The sequence below is a fragment of the Sarcophilus harrisii genome, chromosome 1 (genome assembly GCF_902635505.1).
Source record: "Sarcophilus harrisii chromosome 1, mSarHar1.11, whole genome shotgun sequence".
In the NCBI taxonomy this organism is placed as follows: domain Eukaryota; kingdom Metazoa; phylum Chordata; class Mammalia; order Dasyuromorphia; family Dasyuridae; genus Sarcophilus; species Sarcophilus harrisii.
Genome location: NC_045426.1, coordinates 86712042 through 86738605, shown reverse-complemented (window position 1 = coordinate 86738605; position 26564 = coordinate 86712042). Strand labels below are relative to the sequence as shown.

At 36.7% G+C, this 26564-nt stretch overlaps 1 protein-coding gene across 2 annotated transcripts in view; it reads left to right on the top strand.

Annotated features, from left to right (window-relative positions):
* Positions 1-11265: 11265 nt before the first annotated feature.
* SEC22C (SEC22 homolog C, vesicle trafficking protein) overlaps positions 11266-26564 on the top strand; it is a 29180-nt gene continuing 13881 nt past the window's right edge. Inside the window, exons 1-5 of one of the 2 annotated variants that reach the window (XM_012543495.3) lie at positions 11266-11481; positions 16544-16753; positions 23092-23255; positions 23928-24107; positions 26031-26149. In XM_012543495.3, the coding sequence (XP_012398949.1) occupies positions 16572-16753; positions 23092-23255; positions 23928-24107; positions 26031-26149 (645 nt within the window). In that variant the 5' untranslated portion in view covers positions 11266-11481; positions 16544-16571. Of the gene's footprint in view, positions 11482-16026; positions 16066-16543; positions 16754-23091; positions 23256-23927; positions 24108-26030; positions 26150-26564 lie in introns of those variants that run through there. The other variant, XM_012543494.3, reaches the window with a different exon arrangement.

The following is a 26564-nucleotide window of genomic DNA, read 5'->3' as shown; positions in this document are numbered from 1 at the left end:
TAATCTTTGCTTCTCTTTCCATAAAAATTATCTCCTTGCTTTCTGACTCTTTGCTAAATTTCCCTGGAATTAGCTGGATGTTAAACATCATAATAAATCATTGCTCTTTAACTTGGAGACAAACTGAGTATGAAAATCCTTTTGCCAAAGTCAAGACACTGATCTGGGGACCCTAATCTTGTTGGGGTGTCTTTCTCCTTGACAGGGGCATGCCCTTAGCTGGCAGACTAAATCTTTTAAAAAAATTTTTTTAATTAAAGCTTTTTATTTACAAAACATATGCATGGGTAATTTTTCAACATTGACCCTTGCAAAACCTTCTGTTCCAAATTTTCCCCTCCTTCCCTCTACCCCCTCCCCTAGATGGCAGGTAGTCCAATACATGTTAAATATGTTAAAATATATGTTAAATCCAATATATGTATACATATTTGTATAGTTATCTTTCTGCACAAGAAAAATCAGATGAAGAAGGAAGGAAAAAACTGAGAAAGAAAACAAAATGCAAGCAAATAACAGAAAGAGTGAGAATGCTATGTTGTGGACCACACTCAGTTCCTACAGTTCCCTCTCTAGATGTAGATGGCTCTCTTCATCACTGAATAAGTGGAATTGGTTTGAATCCTTTCATTGTTGAAGAGAGCCATGATCATTGAATAATCTTGTTGCCATGTACCAATGATCTCCTGGTTCTGCTCATTTCATTTAGCAGCAGGTCATGTAACTCTCTCCAGGCCGTTCTGAAATCCTCCTGCTGGTCATTTCTTACAGAACAATAATATTCCATAATATTCATATAATATAATTTATTTAGCCATTCTTCAATTGATGGGCATTCATTCAGTATCCAGTTTCTTGCCACTACAAAGAGGGCTACTGCAAACATTTTTGCACATGTGGGTCCATTCCCCTCCTTTAAGATCTCTTTGGGATATAAGCCCAGTAGCAGCACTGCTGGATCAAAGGGTATGCACAGTTTGATAACTCTTTGGGCATTGTTTCAAATTGCTCTCCAGAATGGCTAGATGTGTTCACAATTCCACCAACAATGTATCAGTGTCCCAGTTTTCCCACATTCCCTCCAACTTTTGTAATTATCTTTTCCTGTCATCTTAGCCAATCTGAGAGTTGTGGCAGACTAAATCTTGAAAGGGATTCAAGCACCCCAAAAGAGTTAGCTGGCTATAAGGAGAATTTGGAGCTGAAAAACATAGTGGAAGTAGTAGATACCATGTGGCATAGGGGAGGAGGTAAGAAGAAAGGTACCCCTAGAGTGTTCATCTCAGGGACATGACTGGGATTTCTGGCAGGGAATGGCAAGGTGAGACTTCTCCAGACCCCTATAGAGGGTAGCTCTCAGGAGTTTGACATAACTTGGATTTCAAACTGGACAGTCTCCTCAGAGAGTGAGACTATGGAGCTAAAGTGAGCTCTATCAGTGCCTTCTCCTTGCCTTTAGTTTCTCTCTGTTCAAAACACCACTCAAATCTGCTCTTCAGTTTTGTCATATTAAATGCTATCTTCTCAACTTTGACACTTCCACTATCCTGAGCAAGCCCTCATCATTTTATCCCTGGCAATAGACTGATGGTTGATCTCCCTGCCTCAAGCATCTCCTTTATTTAGCTGACAGTGATCTTCCTAAGCACAGGTCGGTCCTATTTGATAAATTCAGAGGGTTCCTTATTTCCTTCAGAATCAAATGCGAAATCCTCTATTTAGATTTTAAAGCCTTTCATAATATGGCCCCTTCCTAACTTCTGGATACATTTATTATACTTTATTCCCTTCCACGCATTCTAAGATCCTGTGACTTCCTCTCCTTCCCATAAGACACTCTGTGGCTTTTTGTTGGCTGTTGACTTGCTTGACGTTCTTTTCCTCCTTACTTTTCTTCAAATCTCAACCAACAGTCTTCATTCTGACATTGCCTTGATTATGCCTTCATTATGTATTTATCTTGTAATATTGTGGCAGCCCTTTTTTGTGGTGGCAAAAAACTGGAAACTGAATGGATGCCCATCAATTGGAGAATGATTGAATAAATTATGGAACATGAATGTTATGGAATATTGTTGTTCTATAAGAAATGACCAGCAGGATGATTTCAGAGAGGCCTGGAGAGACTTACATGAACTGATGCTGAGTGAAATGAGCAGGACCAGGAGATCATTGTACATGGCAACAAGATTATGCCATGATCAATTCTGACGGATGTAGTTCTCTTTAACAATGAGATGTTTCAGACCAGTTCCATTGATCTTGTGATGAAGAGAGCCATCTACACCCAGAGAAAGGACTGTGGGAACTGAGTGTGGTTCACAACATAGTATTTTCACCCTTTTTGTTGTTGTTTCCTTGCATTTTGTTTTCTTTCTCATTTTTTTCCCTTTTTGACCTGATTTTTCTTGTGCAGCATGATAATTATGGAAATATGTATAGAAGAATTGCACATGTTTAACATATATTAGATTACTTGCCTTCTGGGAGAGGGGTGGAGGGAAGAGAGGGAAAAAAATTTGGAACATAAGGTTTTGCAAGGATGATAGTGGAAAATTATCTATGCATTTTTTTATTATAGCTTTTTATTGACAAAACATATGTATGAGTAATTTTTCAACATTGGCTCTTGCAAAAAACTTCTGTTCCAACTTTTCCCTTCCTTCCCTCTATCCCCTCCCCTAGATGGTAGGTAGTTCCATACATGTTAAATATATTAAAGTATATGTTAAATACAATATATGTATATATATTTATACAGTTATCTTGGTGCACAAGAAAAATCAGATTTAGAAAAAAGGTAAAAATAATCTGGGAAGAAAAACAAAAATGCAAGCAAACGATAACAGAAAGAGTGTAAATTATGCATATGTTTTGAAAATAAAAAACTTTAATAAAAAAGTGTGTCCTATATTGAGAATAGGTAAAATATCTGTTATCTTATTTTCACTTTTAAACTTTTGGAGGCCCCCATCTTTGGTACTCTAGGGGTTTTTAAAAAGGGCTTTCTTATTTTTTGTGTGTGTGTCATGGATTTTTTAGACAGTCTAGTAAAGCCTATGGACCCCTTCTCAGAATGAGAATAAAAGACAAAATTTAATATGTAGGATTAAACAAAATAAAACCCCTCCCAAAGATTAATGAAAATAAAATTTAATCCCCTCTCCAAGTTCACAGAATCCTTGAAAACTATCTCTTGGGGCAGCACCTAGGTGGAGCAGTGGATAGAGCACTGTCTCTAGAATTAGAAAGACCTGAATTGAAATTCGGCCTCAGACACTTGACACTTGACAGCTGTGTGATCCTGGACAAGTAACTTAATCCTGGTTGCCTTGCCAAAAAAAAAAAGAAAAGAAAGAAAGAAAGAAAAAGAAAGGAAGGAAGGAAGGAAGGAAGGAAGGAAGGAAGGAAGGAAGGAAGGAAGGAAGGAAGGAAGGAAGGAAGGAAGGAAAGAAGGAAGGAAGGAAGAAAGAAAGAAAGAAAACTATACATAAACTCCTCAGGCATTCATGGATACCAAGCAAGACCTCATAAAATGGATAGGAAAGTCAGGAAGACTGTGTTCAAGTCCAGCTTCTTACATATACAGACTGTGTAGTACTGGGCAATTGCCAATCTACCATCAGTTTTGGTACAGGAAGTTCCTCCTTTGGGTGTTCCTGTCCCCAGTGAAATCACAGGTCTGGGCCCCCAAATCAAAAACAAACAAATAAGTTCAAAGTTCCATCCATGAAGGGAAGAGGGAGGGAGCTTCATCATCACATTTATTTTGCATTACTGACTGCTTAATCTTCTCTGCTCACTAGTGCCATCTACTGCTTATAAGAGTAATTCATTTCTCTGTTCATGTGAAAAAGTGGACAACAAGCAGTCGCAGAAAAGGAAATTTCAATTACAGCAGAGATAGTTTATTCTCTTATACCACTTTTTTGCAGCTCGTCTCCTCCCCACTTCCTTTGATTGCACTCGTCAGGCATTATGAGACAGTAAAAGCACAGATGTAGCCACTATTTGGCTAGAATCATTGGACAAAATGTGTGGTTTGATGTCTCCTGGATTTACAGCAGAAGATATAGGATGCACCTAGCCCCATTTCATTATTTTGTAGGTAAGGAAATAGAAACCTACGACAGAATATTGATATGAATATCATCAGGACTTTTCTTTTGGTCTTTTTTCTGATGTTGAATCATCCATTTTTATCCTTGGTATAAGCTAGCTAGGCCCCAGTTTGTTGGTAATTTAGGTTAAATATTGGAACATATGAGACATTCATAAGTCGTTCAATAATTAATGAAAGGACATTTATCTAGCCACAGCAGAAAGACATTTAACAGAAAGAGTCATTGAGAACTTCTTTTATTGATTCAGCTGAATACAGCTCCCATGGAAATCCACCAGTCAAGTTCCTGAGAGTCCTTCCAGCTGCTTTTTTCTTCATTTTTCTTGACCTTTCTTCAGTCTTTGATATTTTCCATCACCCCTTTCTCTTTAATACTTATATCTTTCTAGGTTTTTGTGATACTGTTTTTCCTGATTGTCTTCTTATTTGTCTGACAACTTTTTCCTCTGTTTCCTTTGCTAGATCTTTATTTATGCTGTCTCCATTAACATTAGGGTCTTTCTCCAAGGTCTGTCCCAGCATTCTTTTTTTCCTCCTTCTTTATTATTTCATATGGTGATTGCATCAGCTCCCATGGTTTCAATGAACACTTCTATGCAGATTACTCTCAGTCTACTTATTCTACTCTAACTTTTCTCTTGACCTCCACCTTCTTATCACCAATTGTCTGTTGGACATTTTGAACTAGATATCTGATTAGTATCTTAAATTCAACATGTCTCAGACTTTCTCATTATCTTTCCCCCTAAATGTTCCTCTTTTCCTAATTTCCTTATTAATTATTTTGAGAGTACCACCATCTTGCCCGTAATTCAAGTTGGCATGCTGGGATGATTCTTAATTCATCAGCTGTCAAATGTTATTGTAAGATTTCTACCATCATAACTTTTTTTTTTTTGGTATATGTCCCCTTCTCTCTGACATTGTCACTATTGGTAGAGACTAACATCTTCTTATATCTTGACTGCTGTAGTAGACTAATGGTTAGTCTCCCTATCTTAATTCTCTTCCCACTTCAATCCATCCTTTATTTAACTATGAACTTTATCCTCCTTATGCACAAGTTTGATTGCATCACTCTTCTATTCAAAAAAATCCAGAATTAAATAGAAAAATCTTTTGTTTGTCTTCTAAAGTTTTTCATAACTTGGCCTTTTCCCAGATTTTCAGTCTTCTTATTCCTTATGTTCCTCTTAACACATATCCTGCAATCTAATGACATTGGCCTCTTTTTTTGTTCCTCAAACACAGCACTACAACTCCTAAATCTGAGCATTTTCAATACTTTTTCCCAATGTATGAAACTCTTTCTCCCCTTATCTCCACTTCCTAGTTTCCCAGCTAGTCTCATGTATTGCAAGAAATCTTTCCTAGATTTTATTTTGCTATCTTCCATCTAAACTACTCCTAAATGATCATGTTTATATCTTGTTTGTACACAGTTGTTTCTAGTTTGTCCCATTAGAATGAGTTCCTTGGTATCAGGAAATGCTTTTTTTTTGCCTTAGGTATGTACTTTGTGGCAATGTAGTAGATGTGTAATAAATGCTGGTTGATCTACTGACAATTCATAACTCTGCCAATAATAGATTAATATTTTCCCATAAACACTTAGACACACAAACACTCCATAAATACTACAAATTGGCTATTTCTATTTCTCTCATCTCTGCCAATTTGATGAGAGTAAAAAAATTAGAGTTAGTTAAACATACCTATCTCTTATATACAAGTGATTTGAAGCAAAATTTTTATATATTTGCTGATAATTTACATTTTATCTTTTGAAAACAATTTGTTAATATTCCCTGATCACTTGAATATTGAGGAAAGGCTCTTGATGTTATGTGTATCAATTTCAACATATATCTTATAAAGTAGACTGAAAATCTTGGAAAAGGCCAAGTTATGAAAGACTTTAGAAGACAAACAAAAGATTTTTCTATTTAATTCTGAAAGTGATAGGGAGTCACTGGATTTTATAGAGTAGACTTTTATTAGAATTTTTCATACAAATTCTTTCCTATTAGAAGTTTCTTATTCTTTTTTAAACTGCATTGATTTCATTCCCACAATTTTATGTAACCAAAATAATCTGTTTTATCATTTATGATATGCTTTGCCTCTTTTTTGCTTAGTCTATGATGTAGAAATGACAAATCATAAGAGATAGGATAGGATAATAACTCTTCCTCACCTCAGACATATCTGAAAAGTATTTTCTTCCATTCTCTTTTAACTTTTGAATGATGTAGTCTTTCATTTATAAGTCATATGACGATTTGGAACTTATTATAGCATATAAAATAATATTCTGGTCTAAACTTATTTTCTGCCAAACTACTTTTTAGTTTTCTTAACAGTTTTTATCAAAGTTTTTTCTCATGGTCTCATGAAACCAGTGTTCATGGTTTATTGCACACTATCTTGCTATGTTCAGTTGCTTCTTGCTTATTTAGCTTATTCTATTGTTCTGTTTTTCTCTTTTCTATAATCTAGCACCAAATATTTTTTGAAAATTCTTGCTTCATAATCTCTTGTAAGGTTTTCCTTCTTATTTAAAAAAAAAAAGATTATTTCCCTTGAGATACTTATGTTCCTCTAAATGAATTTTGTAATTTCATAAAAATTCTGTTTGTAGTCTTCTTCAAGTAACACTTGATTTCTGAATTAATTTATGTTCCAATATTCTGTCCACTATATTATTATGGTTTATCACAGTGTGCTCCCAAAGATTTTTTTGATGATATAATGGTAGATGAGGAGGAAGAGGATGGGAAGAAGGATTATTCCTTTTAATCTTTCTGTGATTTACCAGCTTCACTATTCCCACTTACTCACCATTCAGTAACTTCAGTACCAAGCATTTACTGATCTCCATTATCAGCAACTCACAAGGTCTAAATCCTCATCTCACTTGACTCCAATATAGCATTTGGCAGAAAAACCAGTTAGGAGGCTCTGTTTTGTTTTGTTTTGTTTTCAATTCCAATATATTGAAAACTTCTTTGGGCCAGGTTGTTATAAGAAAGATTTTGGATTGAATTGGTGGAACTAGAAAATGCTTAGAACTTAAAAGGAAATTAAACCAGATATTATTTGAAAGTTAGTCCATTTCTCTGCATGGAAGGAATGTAAAATAGGGAGGATAAAAGAAAGAACTGTTGTCCTTTAGGTCTGATGAATTCAGGAGCTAGAGCTGCTGAACTACAGTACCTGTTAGTTTGTACTACATGTACTCTTCCAAGATCGGCAACGTCACTCTTATGGCACTGAGCCAGTGTTTTCCAGGAGCCCTGAGGCTTTGTCATCCACCTGCCAACTCAGGGGAAAGTGCCAAAGTACAACCAACTCTCTATTCTATGGACAAGAAATTGGATGTATACTTTTTTTTTTCTCAATCTAACAAAATTACCATGCCATACAGCATAGTCCCAGTTTGGGTTTTGATTCTATGAGGACAACAGTCTTGTTTGGAGCACCTTACTCTGATTATCTGAACTGGTACATGCCTACACCAGTTGAAAGCTTACAAAGTGCTTTAAGGTCAGCAAAGCAGTTTCTTCACAACCACTCCACAAGGTAGGTGTAGCATACGGGAAAAATCACTGATTTTAACATCAAAAGACCTATATTCTAATCCTTATTCTACTTACTATGTATGTGACCTTTTATAAGTCACTTCTCTTTTATGGGGTCTAGATTCTTCATTGTAAAACTAGGGAATTGAATGAAAGTACCGAAAGGTAGTTATTTATAGATTCATGTTTGATTGGGTCAGAGATCTTTAATGAATTGGTCTAAGGACCTTTCCTTGGCTTGTGATATTCAACATTTTACTTGTATTTGGATTAAGCCATAGGAGAGGTGGTTATAAAATTTGCAATGCCTCAAAGCTGGGAAGGATAACTAAATCTTTGGATAATAGAATAAGTAATCAAAAGCATCTTGACAGGCTAGAATAATGGGCTAAATCTGAAAAAGAGAAACTTATGTGAAGTCCTATGCTTAAATGAAAAAAAAAAAAAAAGCTGTATGAGCACAGAATGGGTGATGCTTGGCTAAACAAATTTGTTTGAAAAGAGTTTGGGGGATTTTAGTGGAAGGCAAAGTTTAATATGAATCAATAGTAGCTGACATTTATGTTGTGCTTTGTATACATGATCTCATTTGATCCTTACGAAAACTTGATGAAATTATTGTTGTTGTTTGTCCTTTGTACTCCAAGATGACAATGACATAAGGAAGGTGATCCTATGTCATGCAAGTGAATTGGATTTAAATGAGGGAAGGCTGTGGAAAGTCATTAGCCTCACTTTCTCCTCCAGAGCCATCTTGGTCCAGTGGCCAAATATAGACCAGGGTCACTGGAGTTGGCCCTGGATACAGTGGGAGACCTTGGCCTTTTTAAGCTAAAATCATTAATAGGTTTCTCTTTCTTTAATAGTTTAATGAGTCAACTGCTCCATTCCATCTGGTGAAGTAGACATTACTGGTATGTACATTGACATTTATGGATGAGGAATCTGATATTTAAAAAAATTATTTATTCATGACCACATCTATCATCAAAGGTGACATTTGAATTCAGAACTCCTCTGATGTCTTCCTGACTGTAAGTCAACTCTATAGTGCCTTGAATGTGGTTTGAGTGAAGCATATGTTCTAAACACTCTTTTTATAGCAACATACTGAAAATTGTGATATCAGTCAAAAAAGCTTAATGTGATCTCAGATGGAATTAATAAGGGCATTGTGTCTAGAATGCATAGGAGGGTCATGATTCTGCTTTTTTTTTTTTGCCCTGGGCAGACTAGTTTGGAGCCTTGTATTTAGTTTTGGGTACCACAATTGGGAAGGACATTGTCAAGATGATGTAGGACTAGAGATCTTAACATATAGTCATGTAGAAAGAACTGAAAAGGTTTAGCTTGGGGGAAGACAACACTTAAGGACACTTGATAGTTGTCTTCAAGTGTCTGAAAGGCTTTCAGATGAAAAATTAGATTTATTATGCTTTGCCGTTGGGGTCAGAAATAGGAAAAAAAGGAGGGAGGGAGGAAAGGAAGGAGAGAGATTTTGGCTCAGTAAAAAACAAAACAAAACAAAAACTAATAGTCTGAGCTATTCAGAACTGAAAAGGGATGACTTCCCTGGAGATCCTCAAACCGGAATTAGATGACCACTTTTCAGGAATACTATAAAGGCCATTTTTGGATATAGGATTTGATTTCAGCCTCCTTTGTAAAATGATAAACCTACCACCTTCAGAAGGAGGCGTTCACTTCTGGATAGTTCTAGTTGTTAGATTTTTCTTATATCAAGATGTTTTCCTTCATACTTATTTCCCTTATAGTCTTATATGCCTCTACCATTTCTATACATTTTTTCCTAGTTCTGCCCTATTTGTCCAAAGAAAACAAATCTAAATCCTCTTCCATGGTCGTCTTCTGAGTACTTTAAAAGAGAATCTCCTTTTCCTCTGAGTCTTCTCTTCTTCCGTCTGAACACCCCTTGTTCATTTAAGAAATTTTGACATGGCTTAAACTTAAGGCTCTGTACTACCTTATTTGCCTACATCTGAATGGTTTAATTTTTTGAAGTTTCTCCAAAAACACAGAACTCTGAATCAGACACAATGCTCTGTACATAATTTGATCAGGGAAAAGTAGAGCACAATTGTCACTTCTCTAGTCCTGGACCGTATATTTCTCACCACTGCAAAAGATTGCACTGAGTTTCTTGGATGCCAAATTAAATTCTTGACATATTAAACCTGTAGTCCACATGGAAGGGTGTGTTTTGGGGAAAGATCACAGAAACATAATGTTAAAGTTGGAGAGGGACCTTAAAGGTCATCAATTTCAAGTCCTTAATTTCATAGATGAAACTGAGGGCAAGAGAAATGTTAAGTAACTCGCCAAGTTTATAAGGCCAGTCATTATCTGAAGCAGGGTTTGAACCCAGATCTAAGTCACTTCTATAGAACCTTAAGTAGTCCATTTTGGTTTGAGTAAAAAATGCATTCTAAGTCCCTTCCATGAGATTCTGTGCTCTAAGATCCTTCCCAAATGACATTTTGTGTCCCGCTTCTCAGTTACCTTCTGTGACAAATTTTAAGATCTTTCCCAGCTCTGATATTCTATCTCCTAAGCATCCTTCTAGCTTTTACAATCTTATGTTCTAGAGTCCTTTCCTGCTCTAACATTCTTCTCATCCTGTATCCTGCATTCTAAGTCTCCTCTCATTTCTAGTTCATTCTATGGTCCCATCTGACAAAACAGGACGCAGATCTTGCATTCCGTGGCCTTTCCCAGCTGATTTTTCTGTGTTCTACGTCCCAAGGGTCCCCCCACCTCTGACATTCTATGAGCCTACAAGTCTTACGGAGTTTTTCCCAAGAATAGTATCTTCTTCAGATTTTAAACCACTTTAAATAGAAAGAGTGGTGGACAACCTGGGATCGGTGTGTTGGTGTTTGGGTGAGGAAGCACTTCCACTGGAAGCGGCCTGCCTTCTGCCAAAGCCTCTCACACCCCCGGGGGGGTTACAGCCTTAGGCGAGGGTTGCCCTGACAAGCTTTGAGCCCAGCTGCTGCTGGGAGAAGGCTGGAGACGGAGCTGCGAGCCCGCCTTTATCTGGCCTTGCCACACTTCCTGTTCAGCAGGTGGAGGAAGGAGCCCGGGAAGTGGGAGTTTTCTCGCCAGAGACTTTTAGACGGGTCCTTGGAAATCCTCAGTTCCAGCCCCATATTTTATGATTTGGGAAACTGAGGACGAGGAGGTAACGGAACTTCTCCGTCTCCACTTAGTTCTTGAGTACCAGATTCGGCACATTGTAGGCGCTTAATATCCACTTGTTGACTGACACCTAACATCTCTTTGCCTCGCAAGGAGATAGTTCTGTAGGTTCCCAACCCTGTGACATTATTTACAGCCTCTGCCAGCACTTCCTTAATCTCTACATGTAAAAATTCTCGCCTCTCCGGGAACGCCCTGCTTCCCGCCAGCCTCGCCTTCTGCCCCGCCTGGGAGGCGGGGCTGAGTGCCTAAGGGTTGGGGTAATCCCCCCTCTAGCCTCGCGCCGACGCTGGGGTCTGTGTGTGGGCGGGGCAAATAGCGGCTACGCCAGATGACACATGCGCACATGAGCCGCCGGCCCTCGAGGTGTAGGCGGCTAAACATGCCCCGCCCCCTTATCTTCCCTCTCCTCCCCTCCCCCGCAGGCCCAGGCGCTACCAGACACTAAGCTATGGGCAGGCGGGTAGGGGAGGGCAAGAAAGCCAGGGCTTCAGAGGGACCGATTGATTAGGGGTCTCGCTGACCCTGAGGCGGTTGCGGCGGGAGTTCAGAGACGAAGTAAGACGCGGGGTCGTCGGGAGGCATGGAGCCCTAGCCTCCGAGTGTCAAGCGGGTCCCACCGCCCCGGCAGGGAGGGCTGGCGGGAGAGGGCGCTTGCGCAGAAGGGGGCGGCTGCGGGAGGGCGAGGTCTCGGCGTGCGGGCGTGTGTTGATGAGGCGGGGCTTGGGAGGAGAGAACCCACCTGGGCCCGCCCTGGGAGGCAGTGGCGCGCGTCCGCGTCCGCGTCCGCGCATGCGCGGGAGGGCGTTGTTCACTGTGGGGAATGCTTGGTCCCCCTGAAACGGTGAGATGGAGGGGCCCGAGAGAGAGCCCTCTGTGAGCGTTCCTCTGTTCGTTCTCTTAAAGAATTCAAGCATGATCTCTCGGGGAAGGAGAGATGCCAAGTACATTCATAGGAGTAGAGAGTAACGAGCGCGTCTGCCCCCGGGGACGTCGGCCTGTGTCCGGGAAGGCTGAGCCTGGAGGAGAGCTGGAAGGGCGCATTCCGGGCCCAGGGAATGGCCCGGGCAAAGGGGCGTGTCCGAGGGTTAGGGTTTTTTGTTTTTTTTTTTTTTAAGGAACGTAGATATTGTCATATCTCTATGCCCAGTTAGCGGTTACTTTCAAGGTGACTGAGGTTATATGGTTGCTGTGGCCCCTGAAATTCATCAGCCTCCAAAGGAGCCGTTCTGAATTCGCTGAAGTTGCGAAGACATATGGTCAAGGATTTTTGTGGAGGATTGGGGCTAATACGGATAAATAGAATGTATTACAGCAGTGATCGCACATCCCAGTTGTTGGTTCATTTACCTTACACTAACTCTAAATGTCTAAAAGCAAAGCAAAAAGTGAGTGCTTTTTCCAGGCTGTCCCCTGATGGGGGCACTAGAAATCAAAGGTGAAGGAAGTAGGATTGAGGGGAGAAAGAAGAGATGAACAAGGCTAGCCCTCTGCCGAGGAGAATCAGAAAACCACAGAATGTCGGAGCTGAGAGGGACTTTGGATAGGAATTACAGGCAGGTACACTTCAGTTTGATAGAACAAACTTCCTAACAATTAGAGCTATGGGGAAAATGGGAGGGGCCACCTCTGAAGATACAGAATCCACCAATATTAGAGTTCTTTAAGACAGCTGACCACTTGTTGGAAAGACTGTAAGGGCGATTCCTCTGCGAGGATAGACTTGAAAATGATTCTTTAAGTCTTGTTATTCCAGGATGTTGATTCCATGATCCGTGTTGGTACTTTAAAAACTTCTTTTGGCCCAATCCAACCTATGCCTAAGATGGGTGTTTGCTATTTTTTTTTTAGGTAATAGAATGAGGTTTACTTATATAAGTTTATAATATTTTAGTTTAAAATTTTTTTCTTATTTCTGTTGATGCTTTTAGTACTATTTTTATTAAATATCTAGATTTTTTGAATTCCATATGAAATTATATTTTAAGGGGAGTTATCCAAATTTGTTTTATACCTCTATACTAAATTTAGTTCTTTGCAGCATTAACTGGTTAAGAAATTAAATTATTGTAAAAGGATGTCTTGTGTTTTCAGTGCCAATTAATATGAATATATATATATATATATCCTGATATCTTTGAGTTTTGTATTGATTAAACATGTTAATTAGTTGTGAAAAGTTCCTAGAGATTATTGAATCAAAGTTCCTAGAGATAATTGAATCTATAAACTAGATATATAGTGAAAGCAGATGATTCTGTACTCAAAATATCTTGTGGATGCTTGAAGAGGATAAGTCGTACCCTGGATAAAATAGAAAGGCAGTTCAGAGTCCAGGCTAATGGTAGAGTATCTACCAACAAACCTGAAAGAGGGAATCTCCGTCTTCTCTCTCTCTTCACTTTCCTTCCCATTATCTTCTTCCACAAGGCTTCTTAAAACTTTTTCTACTTATGACCCCCTTTTGCATGAGAAATTTTTACATCACCCCACATATATAATTTCACAATCCCCACATTCAGTTAATGAGACCCCCATATGGGATCATGAACCACAGTTTAAGAAGCAGGAGCTAGAGGGTAACCATTTGAACTTAAGTTGGATCATTTCAACTTCCATTGGTTCATTGTATCATTGGGAGCTAAGAACAAATTAGAAACATGAAGGAAAAGCAGCCTAAAAGATATTTCTATAAAGTCATCTATACCCCGCAGGCCTACTTCTTGCCCCAAAAGTTGGGGTCCAGTAGAGAATTACATACACTAAGGAAGAATTTCATGAGGATTTCATAAAGGGAGAGAAGAATTTCTAAGGAACTAGGAAGCTTACTTTAGCCATAGGAACTCTCTTAAGTTTGAGCCAACTATCTCCAGGGACTTTGTATATATATACAAAGCGGAAAATATATGCCATTCTAATGGAGTAATATTTTGTTTTGTCTGTTATTATTTTTTTATTTTAGTATTTTATTTCCCCCTACTTATATGTAAAGACATTTTTTAAATATTTGCTTTTAAAACTTAGAATTTTGGCGTCTGTCCCTTCTTCTCTCTCCTCTCCATTGAGAATTCAAGCAATTTGATATAGGTTATAAATATGTAGTCATGCAAAACATTTCCATAATAATGTTGTAAAAGAAAATGTAAACTAAAGAAAATCCCTAAAGAAAAAAATAATGCTTCATTCTGTATTCAGATAACCATCCGTTCTTTCTCTGAGTATGGATAGCATTTTTCCTCATAAGTCCCTCAGAGTTATCTTGGATTATTGTATTGCTAAGAATGGTTATACTATTCACAGCTAATCATTTTCCAATGTTGCTGTTACTTTGTACACAGTACATTTCACTTTGTATTGGCCCATGGATGTCTTTCCAGGTTCTTCTGAGAGCATACTGGTTATCATTTCTTATAGCACATTAGTATCCCATAATAAACACAGAGACAGTTTATTTAGCCAATCCCTAATTGATGGGCATCCTTTCGCTCGCCAATTCTTTGCTCCTAGAAAAGAGTTACTGTAAATATTTTTTGGTGAATATAGGTCTTTTTCCTTATTGTTTTTTCTCTCTTTGGGGATGTAGACCTAGTAGTTGTATTGCTAGGTCAAAGGGCATCCATGGTTTTATCATCCCTTGGGCATTGATCCAAATTACTCAACAGAATGATTGAACTGAATCAGTTTATAACTCTACTAACAGTGGATTAATATCTCATTTTCTCCAACATTTGTCATTTTCCTTTTTTTGTCCTATTTCTGTCCAATCTCTAGGATACATAATAGTATTTCAGAATTGTTTTAATTTGCATTTTTTCCAATTAGTAGTGAGTTAGAGCATTTTTTTCCCCATATGGCTACAGATAGCTATGATTACTTCATCTGAAAACTGTTCCTATCTTTTACTCATTTATCAATTGGGGAATGGCTCTTATTTTTATAAATTTGACTCAGTTCTCTATGTTTGAGAAATGAGATCTTTATCAAAGAAACTTGCTTCAAATTTTTATTTCACAATTATTCTTCCTAATTGTATTTCCCTTCTGTTTATTTCACTCTCTCATCTTTCACCTTGCCCCTCCTCAAAAATGTTTTGCTTCTGACTACCCTCTCCTTCAATATGACTTCCCTTCTTTGACATAACACACACACTTTTCTCTTAAACCTCTCCCCTGCTACTTTCTCCTTGGGTGAGACAGATTTCTATACCTAATTGAGTGTGTATGTTATTCCCTTTTTGAACGGATTCTGTTGAGTATAAGGTTCACTCACTCTCCCTCACCTTTCCTCTTTACACCTCCACTGTAAAAGCTTTTTCTTACCTCTTTTATGTGTGATAATTTACCCCATTCTATCTTTTCCTTTTCCCTTTTCACCGTACTGTCTTTTCTCCTAAATTTTACCTTTTTAGATATTGTTCTTTAACACCTTTGTGTGTGGATCTGCTCATGGGAGAGCAATGGGAGCCAGCATTCATGGACAAGAAGTGAAGAGGTCGGATTCAGGAGGGTGGTGAAATAGGATTTATTCAGGATTACCCCAGGGTTAATATGCCTAAGATTTACATAATCGGTTACAAAAGCCTAAGTGTTCAGTTAGATGACTACTACATCTGTAATCTAACAATAGTCAATAAATCAGATAATATATAATAGGATGTCTGGCAGATGTTCTTGAGATACGTTTCTTAGAAGTCAGTAAACATGCCTTCCTCCAAAGATTCTTGGTATTTGTAATCAGCAAGGTTAGATATGTCTCCTCACTTCTTAGAAGACCTGCCATCTTCAGGAGGGATGGAGAAGCCAAGCAGAGTTCTCTGAAAACAAAAAGGTCTTATACCTTTTCCAGGAATCTCTCTAGTATCTATGACCCTCATTACCTGTGCCCTCTGTCTATATATGCATTCTCTTAACTGCCTTAATAATGAGAAAGTTCTTAGGAGTCACAAGCATCATTTTTCCATGTAGGAATACAAAATAGTCCAGCTTCTTTAAGCCCCTTATGATTTCCCTTTCTTTCTTACCTTTTTATGTTTCTGTAGAGTCTTGTATTTGAAAGTCAACATTTCATCAAGAATGCTTGAAAGTCCTCTATTTCATTGAATGCCCATTTTTTCTTCTGAAGGATTATGCTCAGTTTTGCTGGGTAGGTAATTCTTAGTTGTAATCCTAATTCCTTTGCCCTCCAAAAGAAGATATTCTGCTTGTTCCTGCTATCTTAGTAAATACCTGTTGCTAAAAGATTATTTTCACTGGCTAATTGATGATCTGTGGAGAGCACATTGTGGGAGCTCATGAGGCAGCGTATTAGAAATCAACTCCTATCCCTAAAAATTGAAAATCCCTGGAGAAACAAGTAGTTAATCTTCCGAGGAACTGGCTTTCCTGGGGAAGTTGGGGAAGTGAGTTCAGAGGGTGTATTACACGACAATTAATCCTCAAATTTTATATTGCTTTCCATAACTGAAAAAGTTAATCGATATTTAAAGTTTATACATCCAATATGACTTTCATGAGTCATCATTGCCACACACAATTAAAATTACAAGCAACTTGAAGGGAAGTGGAAGATTCATAGCATTTCTAAATTTTTTGTCAATAAGATGTCTTTTTTTTTTCCCCAGGGAGTCCTCATGAATTCCTTTTTGGACCATGTCCATGATCCTTTTTGCCTGTGTGGTACGGGTGAGAGATGGGTTGCCCCTCTCTGCCTCCACCGATTTTCACCATAACCAGGACTTTTTGGAATGCAGAAAGCGGCTAAAAATGTTGTCCTTAATTTTAACACAGTTTCCAGGTCGAGGGACTGCAGAAGGACATGACCTCAGTATACAGTAAGTTAATAATATTCTTCTTTTTCTGTTATAGTCATTAGCTTGATATGTCACATTAAAACTTGCTTTTAGCCATATTCATATTAATTAAACATTTTAAGCTACCATATCTTAATCAAGTCATGTCAAAAGTGTTGACCTAGTATTTTAATACTGATTTGATAATAATAGTAGCTGGCATTTACATAATTTTTAATACTTGCAAAGCTCTTTATATGTGTCAGCTTGTTTGATCCTCAACAACAACCCTGTGATGTTAGTGGTATTATCCTCTTTTTAGAAACTGAGGAATATGAAGTTTAAGTGGTTTGACCAGGTCACATAACTACACATGTCTGAGGCAGGACTTAGTTTTTCTGACTCCAACCTTGAGTCCTGACCTCTATGCTTAATCAAACAAAACTCTTTGATTGAGAGTACTTTATATGAAATTCAGGTTGTTCATTTAACAAGTTTGCCTAATGGTGTTTCCCCCTTTTACCTTAAACTTTCACTTCTGCCTAGTTTAAGACAGGTAATATATTGGACAGAAGGGGTTATTTCTTGAAGCAGAACCTAGTAACAGTTTACAGAATGTAAAGAGAAAGAAAATAATTTTTTTCTAATAAATTTATTTGTTTTTAATACACATTATTTTATGAATTATGTTGGGAGATAAAAATCAGAGCAAAAGAGAAAAACCATGGGAGAGATTAAAAAAACAAACAGAAAAAAGAAGTGCACATAGCATGTGTTGATTTACATTCAGTCTCTTTGGTTCTTTTTCTGGATGCTGATGTCATTTTCTGAGCAAAGACTATTGGGATTGGTTTGGATCACTGAACCATTGCGAAGAACCAAGCCTTTCATAATTGATCATCACACATTCTTGCTGTTATTGTGTATAACATATTCCTGGTTGTACTTGTTTTGCTCAGCATCAATTCATGTAAATCTTTCTAGATCTTTCTAAAATCAGCTTGTTCAGCATTTTTTATAGAACAGCAATATTTTATAACATTTGTATACCACAGCTTGTTCAGCCATTCCCCAATTGATGGACATTTACTCCTTTTCCAATTCTTTGCTACCACAAAAAGAGCTGCTACAAATATTTTTGCAAATGGGGGACCTTTTCCCTCCTTTAAGATTTTCTTGGAATACATACCTAGTAATGGCATTGCTGGATCAAAGGATATGCACAGTTTTATAGCCCTCTGGGCATAGTTCCAGATTGCTGTCCAGAACGGTTGGGTTATTTCACAACTCCACCAACAATGCATTAGTGTCCCAGTGTTCCCACATCCCCTCCAGCATTCATCATTATCTTTTCCTCTCATTTTAGCTAATCTGAGAAGTGTGAAGTAGTACTGCAGAGTTGTTTTAATTTGCATTTCTCTAATCAGTAGTGATTTAGAATATTTTTTCATATAATTATAGATGGCTTTAATCATCTGAAAACTGTCTGTTTATATCCTTTGACCATTTAACAATTGGGGAATGACTTGTATTCTAATAAATTTGACAGAGGTCTTTATATATTTTAGAAATGAGACCTTTATCAGAAACACTGGCTGTAAAGATTTTTTCCCAGCTTTGTACTTCCCCTTTAATTTTGCTGTTGGTTTTGTTTATGCAAAACCTTTTTAATTTATTATAATCAAAGTTGTCCATTTTGCCTTTCATAATGTTCTCCAGTTCTTCTTTGGTTATAAATTCCTCCCTTCTCCATAGGTCTGATAGGTAAATTATCCCTTGCTGTCCTAATTTGTTTATAGTATCATCCTTTATACCCAAAATCATGTACCCATTTTGACCTTATTTTGGTATGGGGTATGAAAAGTAGGTCTATGCCAAATTTGACGTGTTATTTTCCAGTTTTCCCAGCAATTTTTGTCAAATAATGAGTTCTTATTCCTGAGGCTGGGGTTTGGGGGTTTATCAAATACTAGATTACTATAGAGCTTGATTATTGTGTTGTGTGTATCTAATCTATTCCACTGATCCACTACCCTATTTCTTAACCAGTACCAAATGGTTTTGATGACTGCTGCTTTATAATAGTTTTTAAGTTTGGTACTACTAAGCCATCATCCTTTGTATTTTTTTTCATTAATTCTCTTGATATTTTTGGCCTTTTGTTCTTCCACATGAATTTTATTATTAATTTTTTTAATTCTAGAAAATAATTTTTGGCAGTTTTATTGGTATGACACTGAAAAAGTAGATCAATTTAGGCTGAATTGTCATTTTTACTATATTACCTCAACTATATTACTCATGTGTAATTGATATTTTTTCAATTGTTTAGATATGACTTTTTTGTGTGAGAAATGTTTTGTAATGTGTTCATATAGTATTTAGGTTTGTGTTGGCACTAGATCCCCAAGTATTTTATTTTGTCTGTAGTAATTTTAAATGGAATTTCTCTTTCTTTCTCTTGCTGATGGGCTTTCTCAGTAATATATAGAAACACTGATGATTTGTACAGGAGAAAAATCTTAGCCTAGAAAAGCACAACAGTCTGGTGTCATTTGGTAGACAACTCAACAAACCTCATCAACCCTAAAAACTTTATTAGCCCAGTAATTATTATACCATCATACAATCAAGGATATTCAGAATGTTGCCCAGGGTCATCTGGGAAATTTTAAAGCATGTTCAATACCTTTTGTTTGCAAAGATAATTGATAATCTGTTTTAGAGTTCCATAAAAGATGACTTAAAAATAAATTTTGGTGCTATCAGCATCCAGAGAGAACTGTGGAAACAATGTAAATGAACGCATTATATTTACTTTTTCTGTTCTTTTTCTCCTGTTTTTTTTCTCTCTTTTGATTTTTCTTTTTTGCCCTGATATTTCTCTCCCAACATGATTCATAAGGAAATGTGGGAGAAAATTAATGTAAAATATATTACAAAAAATGTTGTTTTTATATTTAACTTGGAAAAATAAAAAGTAAAAAAAAAATCTTAAATAGATAAAAAAATAAACTTTTGTCCCTAAATTGTAGAGAAAGTTCTCTTATTAGCATTGTCTCATCCCTCATGGATATCATGTAAATGATGTGTTATAGCAATATGTTTCATTGTTACCTTTATTTGAAGTTTTTTCTCATAGTCTAATCATGACTATTAATTGCTAATCAATCAATATTCACATTCTATTTCCATACACAACTAAAGTTCCTCTAACTGTTACTCCTAGGCTCCAGCACTGAATATTTGAACTCCTCAAATTACTGTTGCCTTTAAGCAAGGGTATAGTCAAAGAGAAGTGTTGTTAAGCAGATATTTAATTTGTAAACAGAAGTGTCTCTAGACTTGTAAGGTATTTTGTTTAGAGCATCTTCCTTAAAGGATCCTTTTGATTTGCTTCTGAATGGAGGTGACTCTAGCTCCAGCCTCTTTCCCTAATTGGATAGGGGGTAAGTATTATTAGTCAGTCATTTCTAAAGTCCCTACCCAGTGCCTGGCAAGCAGACCATGATAAGGGAACAGCAAGACTCTTCAGCCACTGCTTTTCAGGCTATATTTAAATAATATTTTTTTTTCGTTTTCATAATTGTTGGAACTCTCTGTGCTTCAATATTTCAGACAATTCTTTTCACTCTGAAGTTTTCAACCTAATTTAGTCTGCTGAGAGTTAATTTGGTTATGTGACACTTTCTTTTACGGAAACCAAGTCTCAGAATACTCATTAAGCACAGATTGGAGACTCTGATGTCTGATATTATATTGTCTTTTAAACCTACTAAATGCAGAGCCAGAGAAACTTGTACTAGGGACTTGATCTGTGATTTCACTGATGTGAGAATGCTTCCTCCACTAAGACAGGTGTGTACAGATTCCACATCTTAAGAGTTACCCAGAGCATTGAGAGATGAGGTGGCTAAGAACTGACCAGGTTGGGCCTGGGCAGAAAATTAACCCATGTCTTCCTTCTGACTGCAGTAATTACTGTCTGTCTTCTGAGAAGCTTTGTTTTTTGTAAGGTGAACTTTTTGGTATAAGAGAAGAAGAGCTTAGTTTTACTTTTCCAGGTCTGTAATGACTTATCTTAGTATGTTTTTTGGTATGCCAGAGGATACTGGAAGTTGCCATGCTTCTATTGAGGATTACACAAATGAAAAAACACAAGCTAAATTTTAGTTAAAAATACATATGCACACACAATCTACTTATCTGTCTTTAAAATTAACTCCATTTCCTCATTTTTACAGAAAAATTATTATAACTTTCAAGTTTGTAAGGTCAGAAGTACTATATCTCATTTTATGGACCAAAAGAAAGGTTCTTTCTCATGAAATAACACCTCCATCTTCTGGAAGTTTAGTATATTTTTTTGAAAGATTTTTAAAGCCATGTTTGTCATCTCACGAATAGGGCAAAAAGGTCATACCACCTTGCCATGCTTGCCATAAGAGTAAAAGCTCTATCATGGAAGCTTGTGTCAATTGTGTCAACTATTTTCAACACTTTTCTCTGGTTGAGGTTGTATTTAATTTCTTTGCTTCTTTCTTCTCCTGCTCTTCTAAATGGAGTAGAAATCCCCTAATCCCATATGGAGAGTAATAGGTCCTTGGGTTTCTTAGTTGATGAATTTCAAATTATCTGTCTAAGAGGTATTCTTATTTTGGTGTATAACATCATTATGGTTTTTATCTTAAGAACATTTGAAATTTTTTTAACTTGTGGAACAACTAATTAAATCAGCTATACCTTGGGTTTTATGTTAATTAATTAATTAATTTTTTTTGGCTGAGACAGTTGGAATTCAGTGACTTGCCCACCAGGGTCACACAGCTAGGAAGTGTCTGAAGTCAAATTTGAACTCAGATCTTCCTTACTCTATCCACTGCACTCCCTAGCTGCCTCATTTTATGTTAATTTTAATGCAAACAAAATAAAGACAGTGTAAAAACATTTAAAACGAAGAGTCTAGTGACTGAGCAGCTGTTTATTGACTAAGAGGAAGAGGTTAACTCCAATTTTCTCTATGTGGTTGTTGTTGATATTATTTGTTCTTACTTCTTGAAGGGGATATGACATCAGGGGGTGACACCATGGCATGGTGTTCTTATTTCATTACAAGCAAGTGAATTGGATTTAAGCGAGGGAGGGCTGTGCAAGGTCACCTGGCTTACTTTCCCATCCAGAGCCATCTGGGTCCAGTCGCCAGATAGAGATCAGGATGACTGAAGATAGCTCTGGATGCAATGGGAGACCTTGGCCTTTTAAAATTAAAGTCTTTAACAGGTCTCAGTTTGACTGAGGCTGTACCCATTCAGTGATTAAAGGTAGATACCAAAGAATGGCCTCTTTTACCTAGTGAAAAAAATCCAAATAAATAAAGCTGGGAGGGTAACACTCTCAGAGTTTTTGACCCAAACCAGAAATGATTGGTATTTACATTCACTATGAGTTAGTCAGAATCCAAACAATCTCTCTCACATACACATACACACACTTATGTACACATATACACACTAAGAAGCCAGGAAGAGTTGGGAATTATTCTGAAGTAGAGAAGGAGTATTAATTTTCTTTCTTAGTGAAGAAATTTGGGCAAAGATATATCTAGATAAGATTTTTAATTATGATTAGTAGTCATTAAAAATGGCTAATATTAAAAATTTTTAATGTAGCAATTGTAATTAAAAACTTATTCTAAGAAATAAGCCTGAAATAACAAATTCTCTTAAGAGCCTGTTTTAGTAAGCCTTTTTGGATGTATCCACACAACATTTATTAATTAATTGTCTGCTTATGTGCATTGTACTGTTTGTGTATTATGTTGTAATTATTTTAACATTGTTGGGAAAGTGAAAAACTGGGCCTTTGCCCATAAGGTATTCATAGCCTGTTTGCCAGCTTCTTCATGACCTGGAGGTGCTGACTCTCTGTCTCTTCCAGGCTCTGCACAGGTGCTGCCTTTTTGTTTGCACATAAATATTTTCCTAAATTCTCAAGCTCTCCTTCCTTCAGTTTTCCTAGAGTATTTTGGATCTTTCTTTTGCCCCAACCATATTCGACTTTATTTCTTATTTAATTGTGACAATGCCAATCTTCCTTATTAGATTACAAGCTCCTTGAAGTCAGGGATTGTATCATTTTTCTTTTTTATTCCTAGTGTTGCTCACGGGACCTTGCACATAGCAAGGGACTTAATATATCTTCGAATTGGTTAGACATGATTCCATTGTAGAATGATTCAAGGCAAAGGAAATGCATCTGTTGGAGGAGAGACATTGTAGGATTCATAGTAAAGTCACTATTGTATGCTGATTGTCAGTAAGATAAGTGGGAGCTTATCTGTATGTCTTTTATTTAATTCACTTTTGGTGTTCTTGTTTCAGTTTTGATTCTTCTGGAGTCATAGCTTGCATGGGGATCTGCTCCCGCAGTTATCCTGTGGCAATGGCCTTCTGCTTTCTGGAGGCTCTTCGGTGGGAGTTCACAGCTTCCTATGACAACACCAGCATAGGCTTGGCTTCCAGACCATATGCCTTTCTCAAATTTGGTTTGTAACTTCCTTATTTATTTATTATAAGGGCTACCTTATATTTATGTTTCACAAGTTGCATCTTTTGTTAAACCCATTCTACATTTAATAAATATAAAGATAGAAATATAGTTTATGATTCTCTTATTAAGGTCTCTCCTGTGAGACCTTAAATTACTCTTCTTTCCTTCTTAAAACAATGTGCCTTAATATCATTGCCTTGGTTGATATGACCAAGTGTTTCCTTCCTCCCTTGACATTGCATGTGTTCTTCCCATAGTTTCATACTTAGCTGAAGATGACATTGTTTCTCACATTATGTTTTTGGGGTTTTTTGGCTAGTTCTTGAGGGTAAGCAGTACTACTTGCAAAAAGAAGGATGAATGCTAACAAGACTGCTTTGGTTTACTCAATTCACCTAATGGACATAATGCTCTGGCACTTTGTCCATGAGTTTGGTATTCATATATTAATAAAGTAGGTTAATAGTGACAAATGCAAATTCTTTGATTCTCTTATACAATATGTATTCAGAATATGGGTTGTTAGCTTCTTTGGAAATGTGAGCCTCATTTTGTAAATTCTAATAAAAAATTCTAAATCTATATAAAGTTCTATTCCATATTCTGCTAAAGTTGGTTGGGTTTTTGTGTGTGTGTGTGTGTGTGTGTATGTTTTTTTTTTTCACAGATAGTGTCATTCAGAAAGTGAAATGGCATTTTAATTATGCAAGCGCTTCTCAGCTGAAGAACCACTTGGAAAAGATTCAGGAAGAGCTGATGCTTCAGCCTCCACTGATCCTGAGACTAGAGGATACAGAAATGATGAATGGACTGAGCAATAATCACTTACCGATGCAGGTTGAATATGGTAAGTGAACTGAATGTTGTACTTTATGATGGAGTTTGGTAATAATAGAGGAATGATACTTTTGTGCATTGCTTTTTCCTCAAATGGCTTTATTTATGTGTAAAATGAATAGACTGACCTTGTCCCTAGATTGTAATTGAAAAATAATTCTATTGCCATTTAAATTTTCATGTGAACAAATTGTGTGGGTAGAGATCATTGGTCCCTGGGAAAATGTGAACAGTTAATGTGCTTAGAATGGATTTTAGGAATGGAATAAAAGAGAATTAAAGAGAGGAAGCATTAAGTACTGTAGAAAACATTGGATTTTAAATCAAGAGACCAAGATTCAAGTCCCACAGCTGGCACTAACAAGCTAATCAGTGGTTTCTCCAAGACCTTCTTATACAGTAGAAGTGAAGCTCTGATAGAGTCTCTTAAACTGGAAAACTTCAAGTATTTTTTCTAATGCTAGATTGTCTGTTGTCCAATGACCAGCCTCATTAAAGATGATCAAGATCCTTATTAGTAGGTTGGCTTCTGGCTAAAGAATTATCTGTCCATAGCCATTTATGAAACATTTCCTTATTATTTGCCCAACACATAATTATTTGTAATTTCATAATTTCCTCTTTTTAAAAGAAAATATTCAGCTTCTGAGAATTTTGGTTTCTCCATCTTGATAAGATGCATGACAGTTATCTGTGTTTCTACTGTTTTCATTTTCTTATTCTAAATTTATGGCTCAGATTTTTTCATTTTTCATCAAAAAATCTTAGGTTATCTTAGGTTTAACTGCAAGTACAAATAAAATCCATATTTCTTTTAAACTCTTGGATGAATCATTATGCCTGATCCCTTTATTGACAGAGCTCTTTTGCTGCTTGAAGTCACAAATGAAGGCACTTGAGTTTGTGGAGCAATACAAAAATTTGATCCTCAAGTCATGTTCTCACACTGTGAAAAATAGGTATTTAAGAAAAGGATGCTCTGGTAGTTATGACTTTGTGTGAAACACAATTACAATCAAATTCCAGAAAGTTTAAACTTAGCCCTTCTTTTTAGGACATTTTACTGTGCTTTGGCTCAGCCTCTTGTCTCTCAAGGCTAGAATCCTAAAAAGGTAGCATGTTCAATTCTAATGGGGGAAACCTTGAATTGCTCAGTGGGAACTCTAACATACTAACAATAGTGATGGATTTGATTTTTATTTTGTGGTAAATGTGAGGACAAGAAAGGACGATAAGAAAAGGAAAAGGAGATGATGGCATACCATATTATGGGAAACATCAATTCATAGAGTTTCTAAAAGAGCAAAATAAAACGACCGTTTGTTCTAACCGTTCTAGGAACAGCTTATATACTGAATGTTTTCTCTTGCAAAAAACGAAAACAGCAACAACAAAAAATCCTTAAACATATTAAAAATAAAAAGATCCTTAATTGTGGGGGCAGAGGGTGGAGAGAAAATTGAAAGAGAAAGGCCATCCAGCAGATAAAGAAGAAAATTAGAATGTTTTATGAGTTGAGTGTTAAATTATGCAACTAAATTGCTTGTATGACTCCACAACCAATATAAAAATAAAACTGTAGCACTTTTTATTATCACAAGGGGTTGCTTTCAGCAGAAACCTGGGAAAATAACTCCAAGGTGAGCTTTGGGTGAAGTGGGGATATCCAGTGTTGCAACAAAGGCTAGAAGAAATGCTGCCTGAGGACTAGATCCTTTCTGTCCCTCACTTTTTTTTTTTTTTTTGCTTCCTAACCATTGCTTCATTTTTTATTAATACACCTGTAATTATGCCTGCAACATAATTTAAATTGTGTCTGAAAAGTAATTTAAATTATGTCTGTAAGTTTATTTAGCTTTTTCTTAATGTAGACACTGTATAACCAGAAATGCTTTTCATTAGGAACTTAATATTGTTACTTTAAATTATGAAGCTCCAAATTACCGGATGAAGCCAGTGACAGCTCTGGGGATTCTCTCTCTTATTCTTAACATCATGTGTGCTGCTTTGAATCTTATTCGAGGAATTCATCTAGCAGAGCATTCCTTTCAGGTAACTTTTCCCTTCATATTTGGGATGATAAGATAGTCAGCAGTAGAAGAAATTCATCAGGATGTGGTCTGTTTATTAAGCTGTATATAGCTGTGAACTATAATATTTATGAAGATTTTAAAATGAAAACTCTCAAAGGGAAGTAGTATTTATTTTAATAACTTGGTATAGCTTAGAAAAATGAAAGTGATTTTGGACAATCTGTTGAGATCCTATGGAGACTTTTTGAGTTGATGGCTGAAGGCAGAACTAGCAATAATCAGTAGAAGATGCAAAAAGTCATGCTTATATTTGACTATGCAAGAATTTCCTAAAAATTAGCATGGAATGAGCTACCTCCAGAATTAGTGGATCCCCTTCATTGGAACTCTTCATAATAAAGCTAAATATCCAGTTATCATATGTGTTGTAGAAT